Here is a 10,965-nt window from a genome sequence, read left to right on the forward strand (position 1 = left end):
CTACCATATAAGTCAAGCACTCTATAGGCACTGGGAATACAAAGAAATAAAAAACATCATTCTTGATTTGAATGAGCTTTTAATATTACGGCAATCTATAAATATTATATAATGTAAACCACTTCTTCACTTTGAAATAGACAAAGTTCTAAGAAGAGGCTAATGCCTACAGGCTTAGGAGGATTTGTCAGAAGGATCATTTCAATACTAGCCTAAGCTACAGTTGGAGGTCATCCTGGGCTACGTACAGCAATACCAGATTTTTAAAAAAGGAAGGAAGGAAGGAAGGGAGGGAGGGAGGGAGGGAGGGAGGGAGGGAGGGAAGATAATGACTAGCTTTTTCAACACACTTGAAAAAGGTTAAACTAACAAACCCATATTTTGAAACATTATCAAGATATTCCCCAAAGGATGCAGGGATGACAGTGCATATAAAACTAAAGACAGACAGACAAACGCACCCACCATGACACCAGGCAGTCAATTTGAAATGGGGAACAGGAACAGCATGAATATCTGCAAACTCAAAACTCATAGTTGTTCTTTGAAAGTCACAGCCAACTCCTATTCCTAGAGCCAGGAGTTAAACATCTACCTGCACAGCATTAGAAACATCACACTTGGAAAACAATTCAGTACAAAGGACACAATGTGCTACATTATATTTTTAAGACAAAAACATTCTTCAATGGTAGAATGCCATAAGAAAAAAAATGCCCCCAGAAAACCTACACCTACTTTTAAAGAAATAAAACCACTATCTCCTGATAATTTGTTCTATCTGAAATTTTAGCTTTCTAACAAAAACAGAAGTGCAGTCCTGGGCCAGCTAAGAATTTGAAGAACACAGCGTTGAACAAAACAAGCTCCAGCTTGCTGTCATAGCCTTCAGCAATTGAAGAAGGAAAACAATCTATCATTTTTCTCTTTATTGTCCATTTAAAATGGAAGATTTTTCAAATAAAAGATTGCTACTAATCTTAAATATACTACAAGAAGAGGAATACAATTTTGGGAAAGAATAATGGGCCTGGGTTCATGTGAATGGCAGAGTGGCTACCTGACGGTGAAAATGATGTCTAGTGTTCAGTCCTGTCCACGGTCTTGCGTGTGTGAGCTCATGTACATATCAATGAAAGGAAAAAATTACCAAAGTTAGCACCATTAACTTTAGCAAATCCAGTAACTATAAAAATTACTATTAAATTTTAACATATTAAAATTGCAAAAATATTTACCATTGAACCTTGCATTCTTTTTCTTTAATTTTTTTATTTTTAATTCGGTCATTTTACAACCTGATTATAGTCACCTCTCTTGTCGCTTCCCTATCCCACCCTTTCTCCCTCATACCCTCTCCCTCCCTTCCATAGTTCTCAGAAAGGCGAGCCCTCCTCTTCTAACATCTGACCTCAGCCTATCAAGTCTCATCTGGACTGCCTGTATCCTCTGCCTTTGAGGCCTGGCAAGGATACCCTGCCAGGAAGATGTGATCAATGTGGAGGGGGCCAGAGTCCATATCAGAAGTAATCCCTAATCCTCATATTATGGGGCCCACAATGAGACTTGCTGCAAAAGGACAAATGGAAAAGAATCCTGCATTCTTAATGGGCTACCATAACCTATTCTTGTCACTTCAGGTGGCCTTGTTGTGTTTCCTCCCCTGATTTCCCCTGGTTATTTGATCGGACAAATATGACACACAAAAGCTGAAACTCTATAAAAGCCAGACAAGCTACCTTAGCAGGAAAGGTTACTGTTCTTCTTATTGCCTCACATTTGTTCCCTGCACTGACTTTATCCATCCACATAAAGCACCATTTGTGAAAGCATTATGTAGCAATCCTTGGACTAAGCCAGGATATGTGACAGCAACCAAGACACACATGTCCAAGACTCCACAGAGCTCACTGTGCCAGGAAAGTGTTACGGTTTAGATATGAAGCATCTCCCAGTAAGTTCAGTGTTTAAAGCTTCATCCCAGGCTGATGAAGCTACTAAGAAGGAACTGGACCATGGAGAGGCTCACTCTATTTATTACATCGGTCTACTGATCATTACATAGCTTAACAGCCTATTAGGAAATGAAACACGCATTTGACAAATCAATCTTCTCTGCACCCTGACCATTTCCCTTATAACTTATCACTCTGACCAAAGCCACAAGTGTCAATCCAAACTAACACTACTACTAGTGCGCAGGCTTATAACTCCCTAATAGCCTCTAGATTCCTATCATCTCATAAGGTAGGTAAGATAATAGTATTTCCATATTCTGAATAATGAAAATAATGCAATGCAGTCTAAAATAGTACATTTCTGAAACAAGAAAAATATTGTTAGGTAATTAATATATTCTTATAAAAACCAGTGGGGAGAGTGCCTACCTAGAAAGTACCACACCCTGGGACTGACACCCAGAATTCCAATAGATGAATATTTAAAACAGACAAGAGTAAACATGAAAGAAAATTGTGAGTCATTTAGCTTTTTTGAACCACCTAAGCCATGAAAGACAAGGAGTTCTTTTCCTTAAAATTCAAACTATTAAATATATTCATTGTATTTGCAAAGCTAGCTACAATTCTGAGCAAATTTTTAAAATCAGTAGCTTCTTTAGGTCAGTTCCTTTTAAACATTAAATGAAAGGATGTAAGTGTAACATTCCCCTAGATTTCACTTAGAACTAGGTGATTTTTTAATAAGTTCTTGTATGATCAAAAGTTTCATCTCTAAATTCACCATTGAAGGGAATGTAGAAAATAATAAGTGGGTGCAAGGTATAAGTGCATGCATGACTCACAGTTTGCAAAGTAAAATGGTTTGGGGAAAAGGCACAGGAAGGAGAGGAGCAAATAATGGATTCTGGATGAAATGAAGACCTTTCCTGTCCAAAGCCTGTCACCAGTTCTTTATTACTTGAGGATTAAGGGAATAGTGAATAAAACTGCCTGCAGACAGCTGAAAGGTAAAAATAACATTATCTCTATGTATGCCTCACTTGAAAATTTTCAGAAATAACATTCATAAAATTAAACTTTCTATTAAAAGTTCCTGGAATATCAAACTGAAATCAGAAGAATGGAAATGTCAAAATAACCAGGATTACATTTTTCCCAAGAACCTGAACAAAATGAAACAACAGTGTTGGGTCAAGTTGTAGAATCACCTACGTTTGTTCCACTTGGCTTCAGAAAAAAGAAAATATAGTACAGATTTAATAGGGGAGTCAGTAGGGTTTCTTTTTCTACTCTGTGGGTAAGTACAAAATAAATGTTAGGTACTCCCAGGAGAGTTCAGCAAATTGACAAAATGTACTTTCATTGTTAAGGTGCAGAAATCATTAGAAGCCACTCACATACAGTCCCCACCTTGAACTTTCCCTTTGTAAATATGTGTGCATAACACAAAATGTGTATTTCAATATACCATAAGTGTATTTAAGATCATTTCCCACTGCTTTGGCTAAGATGATGCATAAATTGTACCTTAGCATGGGTTTTCTTATCTTTCCATTATCCATCTCTACATGAAATAAACAAAATTTCATTTGATGAAGTTTTATTCAACAGAAAGTTCCACCCTTTTTGAATATATTTAAATCTATATTTACATATATTTAGAGTTCTTACTATGTGACAGCATTCACCTAAAGGCCTTACACACATAAACCCATTTGGAAAAGGCTAGATAAATCCTATTAATTATATATTTCCTAGGATGAGGTAAAAAATATTTTTATGATAAAACAAATATACTCGCTCTCAGGTAGATAAACAACATCTAATCAGTCTAGGTTACTTGATCCAACTCAAACAATATCTGTAGGAAAAAAGTACAAGCATTCTGTGTGCTTGTTTATGTATTGCCCAAGCCAGGTGTAACTCTAGAATCCTTGCTCTTAGCATTAATCAACATGTCTCCCATATACCAGAAGAAGCAATGTGTGATTCTTTTCCCTTTATTATTATGGTTATTATTGTCCTGGCCTCAAACTCATAGAGATTCACCTGGCTCTCTCTCCCAAGTGCTGGAATTAATGGATTAAGCCACCACCCCCAGAAATAAAAATGACTTTTAAAGTGAAAGAACCAACTTATAATATACATACATATTATACTGTGTGATATAATATATAATATGTCATTTCTGAAGTCAATGCATAAAAAATATTATCAGTACTATAAGCTGGCATTTGAAGAAATTTTAGTATAAAAGCTTTTAGTCTATATTGAAAGTAAAAAATTATCAAAGGTTATATTTTTTCTTTTTGAATATTATATTGTCTAGCATTTGTGTAATCTCCTTACAACTTTAAAGTATTTTGTACAAAATTTCATTTGATCTTGCCAACGAAATTTTTAGTAAGATAGGGATGATAATTAATTTCATATATCAATATAATCAAAATATGACCAAATATAACCAAAATGTGATCAAATATTAGTCTAGAACTTTCTGTGAGGTGATTTTAGAAAAATAGTAATAGTTAAATTGGCAGGCTCTAAGCAAAGCAAATAAGTTCCAAAATATGAGACAAAAAAGTTAATAGAACAAAGAGTAATCTCCACTAAATTAAGAATTGGTACAGTTCTTTGGTACTCAAGCAGTACTTCCCTATCTACAGCCTATCTGACACCCCTATGGATAAAGAATTCCATAATTGTCACATGCCAATTCTTTAATATCTCTGTCTCTGCTCCACCTTCCTTCACTCCCTCCTCCTTGTCTTCCTCTCCCATTCATACTGTCCCTCTCTCTCCTAACCTTCCTCCCTCACACTCTATGCCTATGCATTCACAAAGACACACACACACACACACACACACACACACACACACACACACACACACACACACACACACCGGTCTTCCTGTATCTACCATTTCACTTTCCATAATTTCAGTCACACAAAATGTTTTTCCAGATGTCAATGATTCATAAGTTTTAAACTGCCCAGGCACTAAGTAGAATGAGCAACCCTTATGCCAGCCTAGTCTTCGCTTCGCACCTAAGACATGAATTATCTTTCTGCACGGTGTATCCAGAGTAATATGCGCTACTTATTGTCAGTTGTTTTTCAGGTGCCTTCATTATCTGTGCTGCAGATTAAGAAACATCTGATGCACTACATAATGGCCTGTAAATGCAAGAATTGTGATACTGGCAATCCAGACTTACCAAAGTGAAGTAAGAGAATTAAGCAAAAGAGGTGAAAAAAAAAATCATGACTTAATAAGGAAAGAACTTGATTGCTGACATTGCTAAAGTCTATAGTAAGAATACTAAGTATAAACACTACATATATAGCATACCTTCACGCTATCCAGGTTTACAAGCATTCTGAGTCTTGAAATGCATTCATTGAAAAAAAATGGACTATACACACACACACACACACACACAGAGAGAGAGAGAGAGAGAGAGAGAGAGAGAGAGAGAGAGAGAGAGAGAGAACAAAAATGCACTCTTCTCTAATTTATTTTCCAAGGGTTCATATATTGGCAGCTTGTTCTCTGTTGTAGTAATATTAGGAGGCCTTTATTCTTTCAGCCACTGTCCTGGTAGGAGGGTTAGGGTCATTACGGGGACTGCTCTCACAAGGAAATGATGTACTTCTTACATGAATTGCTAGCAATGAACAGGACTAACCTCTCCTGGTGGTCTAGCTTCGGACTTCACCATCCAGTCTCTCTTTCTCCTACATGTGATTTCCATGATGCTATTCATCACCATGTGATACAGACAAGAAAGTCCCTACTATAGTAACTGCCAATGTAATTGAATGTTCAGCCTCCAATACTTAGCTACACAAATCTCTTTACTTTAGAAATTCCAACTGTGGTTTGGTAGAACTAATCAAATCAGGTAAATAATTTCTCAGATACTAAGCTGTCAATCACGAGAGCATTCTATCTATGAGTATACACATAAGAGGATTGAAATCATATGGCCAAGTAAAGCCGGTGGACAAATGTTTATAAAACTCCTATCCATGATAAACGCAAAATAGTTAATAATATAAATGGATCCAAAGACAAATGACTAAACAAAACACAGTATACCCATACCATGAACAACTCTGTATTAAAAAAAAGAAAAAGGTAGGGCTGTGATCATACCTTGGTGAGAGAACACTACCTAATGTGTTCAACACTCTGCATTTGGTGCTTAAAACCACATGCATACATAAATAAATACATACATATAAAAATAAAGAAGCACATGCTACAACTTGGGTAAACCTTTAAAACACATTAAGAATGTAAACACAGAACACACTTTAGGCAAATCCAAAATGATATAACATAGCTCAGTAATTTTCAAGATCTAGAAAAAAGTAAACAATAGTCCAATTGCCAGTGGACATGAGACATGAGACTTATCCATGTCCTAAAAAGTTCCTAAGGCAAACAATAATTGTGACTGCATAACCACATCAACATACTAAAGAACATTCAACTGTATTCCTTTAAAAGGTGAATTTTATCATAGACGCAGCACTGTAACTCAATAAATACTTAAAACAATTTTTCAAAAGTCAACTCACCTGCCCTTTTTGTGGTGTCAAACAATGAACAACTTCATTCACCATTACTGGAATGTGCAACTCAGCCATGGCTTCAGAATCTTTGTCTTCTGGTCTCTGTCCCTTCTGGGTGCCACACGGAGCTTTCTCCTCCAAGGCTTCAAATTCAGCATATGCTCTTGCTGTAGTGTGCATTGTTTGGGGACAGACACCCAAATGAAATGCACCAAATTCCACAAAGTATGAAAACAGTCCTTTATGCATTTTACAAAAATATGGATATCGAAGCATTCTGTAGGTCAAGAAAGCCACAATAGAAGGTTAAAACATGATGACTTCTGGTTTCTAATTCTTTTAAAGATACAATACTTGGAAGAAAGCAAATTCACATGAAATGTTTACTACACAAAGAAAAAATTTAATCCACATCATCATCTAAGCAGGTGAAGTTGAATTCTGGGAGTTAATGCCAGAGAGTGGCACGTTCTAGGTAAGCAAAAAACCTAAGTGACTAACAAACATAGTTAAATGTAATTTCTCAGTGGACATAGCAACAACAGCAACAATTCCAGAACTCTGGAAACTAGGGCCGGAAGAATGTCCAAGGAGGCTGACCTGAACTAGAAAAATTAATTAACTAAGTAATTAAATAAATACAACTTACTGGTGGCTTTATAAATGCTAAAACCATCAATTTTCAATTATAACTCATTTTCTGTAATATATTTTTAATTTAGTTAGTTCTAAAGAGTAGAAACTTTAAAATATTTATTTCAAAAGTAAACTTGGTCTATTGCCATTGTACCCAGGGCTCACCCCATCTTCTCTAAAGGTAAGCTAAACCACCAAAAGAAATTTAAGCATTTATCTTTATGTTTGGATCATCCTTAATTTCATGTTATTTTATGTATTGCTCTCACAGTGCTAAATTAATATATTCAACTTAGCTTTGAGAAGATTGACTATGGAAAAGAGAAAACATGGGAACCAGACAAGAAAATATGATCACTTTATGAAAATCTTACAGATTTCCAAAATAGTCTCTGACAAGACTGCCTCTGCACAACCTGGATCGCTGAAGTATACACCAAATTAAACTACAACTTTTGCAAACACTGGGCATGTGTTGGTACTCATCCCCTGCCCCAACCCAGTCCTGAAGATCAAACCCAGCTTACTGGTACCACATAACCAATCAAACACTAAAATACATTTTCATCCCTCATTTAATTGAGACAAGTTTTAGTATGGAACCCAGGATAATCTCAAATTTCCTATTTGCTTTAGCCTCCCAAATATTTCAATTAAAGCCACATGCCATAACACCTTGCTATACTTGGGTATTTCATAGCTTTACCATTTGGCTTTGTTTGTCTGGTGTGTGTGTGTGTATGCGCGCGCGCGCACACACGCGCGCACAATTTATAGTGCATGAGTGTGTGGCTATATATGTGTGTCTGTCTGTGTTTGTACGTGTGTGTGAGACTGTGTATTTGTGAGTGGGGGAGGGGAGATTGTTTGCTTGTTGGTGTTAGACATTGAACCCTGGGCCCATGTACACTAAGTTCACTCTCAACCTCTAAAGTACAACCCAGATCCTCATTTTTTGAATGTATGCCCCCTGGGCCCTAAAACCAAGCACAAGTAATACAGCCTTTGAATTTCTCAACTTCTCTAATTTTCTTCTCCAATTTGAAATTATTCTAAATGCAGAGGGGGGAAGGGATATTTACATAAGCATTTTAACAGAAGAGTTTTTAAAAGCATTTGTTTTTATCCCAATTAGCTTCAAACAATGTTTGCAATACTTCCATAGTAAATACCCAGTTGGCAGTATTCTTCCTTCTCATGGATTGAGTTATTTAAGAATAAGTCCAATGATTCAATCCACAAACTCAAATAACACTAAGTGCTTAACAAGTGTTTCAGTGGAGGGGAGAGAGAGAACACACAGATGAATGAATACATTTCAGATTTCACAAAATAAAGGTTTTTATCAATCCAGTCTAACTATCCCACTAAACCCAAGTTTTCAAAATACTTGAAGAAACAAATCCCATATAAATGTCTACCTTTACTTTTGCAATAGAAAGTCAAGTTAGTTATATGTGTATTGACTAAAGCCGAATAGGATACAAATACATGTAGATCTGTTATACAGACAGAACATGAAGATGTCACCTTCGGGATAATACATCCAATTTGCTTCAGACATAATCTGCTATATTATGTAACAATGAGAAACAGTGACAATGAAAATATGATGCTGTCAAAGGAACTAGAAATAAAATTCTAAGGGGAATTTATAGATCGTAAGCATCAACCAATTAAACAAATTGTAAATTATTCTTGAAATTCTTCAAATAACTTACAAAAATCAAGCACAGCTACCCTTTACTTTTTGTTATCTAACTTTTTTCAGAATAATAGCTGATTTTTAACAGCTCTAAGTGCCAACAATTCTAAGCAAAATTCTTTCTACATCCTCAGATCTTTATCATTATTCTTGGAGTTAAGTGTAATTATACCTATAGTATACACTGAAGAAACTAAATAGCTCCCACATAGCCAGAGCCATAACCGTAACTATAATTCAAGAGACCTATCATTAGAGCTGGAAATCTTTATACCCAGTGTTATAAACATAACCCAACTGAAATATTTAATGTAACCATACAATTTAATGGTACACTACATTGATTATATATTATCTCATGAATTATACTATTAATGGAAACAACCTCCCATACTCTCTCTTTGCTCTGCTTAGAAGCAACAGTGTTGCAAGATCTCCAATAAAAGGCACACAAGGCCCCAGGCAAAAGAATGGAACCAGGAATCTGCAAAGTGCCTAAACTCTATGTCCAGACAATTTTAATGGCTTATGAACATATGAACACAAGTATATATGAATGCAGGTACCCATAGAGGCCAGAGGTACTGTCTCCCCCAGAGCTGGAGTTATGAGCAGTGGTGACTAAAATGATGTGGGCGCTGAGAACTGAACTCAGGTCCTCAACAGTACACATATTTAACCACTGAGCTATGTCCTCAAGTCCCAGGTTCGTTCGCTCTTTCTTTCTTTCTTTCTTTCTTTCTTTCTTTCTTTCTTTCTTTTTCTTTTTTTAAACATTGCTGCCAATATAAACCTCAAAACAATGTGGATGTAAAGGTAATAAAAACGGACACAAAATTGTTTGCACCCAGGATTTTATTCTTTATTGTCCTCGAATTTTATGCGTTCGTTTAACTATGTTCAAGGTAAATCATAATCTTTTTAAAATTATGATCTAACTAAGCTTGTAACCCAGGCAAGCATGGAGGAGTTACAAATAAATTGTTAATTGTAGTCCTTAGATTATTTGTAGTATCGCTTATCTGGGATAGTGTCCTAAAAATTACTGAGTGCAAAGTGTAAAGGGAATTTCTTCTTTGCAGCCCATTCTCCTACCAAAGAAACCAGAGCTCTCTGATATCCTGTAAGATTGTCTAATTTACTACTGCAAGCCAGTAAGCCTGGACTCTAAAGCAGATTGCGCCTTGTTTTAAGTAAGTCATTTAACTTTTCTACGTGGGCAAAGTTCCCTTAAGCTGTGGAGACCACAAAATTAGCAAGGAATACAGACTGAGTACAAACTATAAAGAGTACTTCCTTCGGGCTGCTAACTGCTACTAGGTTTAGTTTGCCCTGAGAGGAAAAGTTACAAATGTAATTTTAAGGCTAGAAAGGCGACACAGAGGCTGGAGGGAAGGCAGAAAAGCTTGGAAGCGGGAGCAACGCACCCTGTAGTCAAAAGATCCCAGCCCTTCCTGGGCAAATCTTCAAAAGGAAGACTGGGAAAGCAGGAGCTCTTCAAAGTTATGCTGACAAGGACACCCGAGGAGTTGGGGGAGGGGCTTGTTTCCTTGGCTTGAGAGAGGATCCACAGCCTACAACCCTAACAGCAAAAGAGCAAGGTCTCTAACTACGAACTAGGAACTTGGCACTTCTCCTCACCTTGGGCAAAAAGAGTCCTCAGTCAGCTTCTAAGTTGGGCCAGCGGCGGTGGCAAAACGCAAGTTAACGTGAATTTGCATATACCTAGGTCCGGGGTGGGGAAACTTGTAAGAACGGACAGATGGGACTGCTGGGGCCCTTGTCCGTCGGAACAACTGAGGAGCGTCTGCCTTTTGTTCCGCTACTCACAGCACCTGCTGTGAAAGGGCATTGAGGGTCAAAAGGTTTCAAAAGAACTTCCTGGGAAAATAAGATCTCACCAATGTCAGCTTGAATTCACTCTTAAGGTGTTTTGTTAATTGTTTTGGTGCCCGACACAAGTTTAAATGTAACTTTTAATTTTCTCTTCTGTCAACTATAAAAAATGCATACATTTTGTAATGGCTCCAAACCTTGTCCATTTTCTAACCAAAGGTGAAATTTTCAACTTCCTTAGCCC

General features: G+C 36.7%; 1 protein-coding gene across 2 annotated transcripts in view; it reads right to left on the reverse strand.

Moving 5' to 3' along the window:
• The window catches only part of Mettl15 (methyltransferase like 15), a 173,338-nt gene extending 162,616 nt beyond the window's left edge, over positions 1 to 10,722 (reverse strand). Inside the window, exons 1-2 of one of the 2 annotated variants that reach the window (XM_051144301.1) lie at positions 10,611 to 10,722; positions 6,551 to 6,821 (exon numbers count right to left, since the gene is read on the reverse strand). In XM_051144301.1, the coding sequence (XP_051000258.1) occupies positions 6,551 to 6,820 (270 nt within the window). In that variant the 5' untranslated portion in view covers position 6,821; positions 10,611 to 10,722. Of the gene's footprint in view, positions 1 to 6,550; positions 6,822 to 10,526 lie in introns of both variants that reach the window. The other variant, XM_051144300.1, reaches the window with a different exon arrangement.
• Between the last annotated feature and the right edge of the window lie 243 nt (positions 10,723 to 10,965).

The sequence above is a fragment of the Acomys russatus genome, chromosome 4 (genome assembly GCF_903995435.1).
Source record: "Acomys russatus chromosome 4, mAcoRus1.1, whole genome shotgun sequence".
NCBI lineage: Eukaryota > Metazoa > Chordata > Mammalia > Rodentia > Muridae > Acomys > Acomys russatus.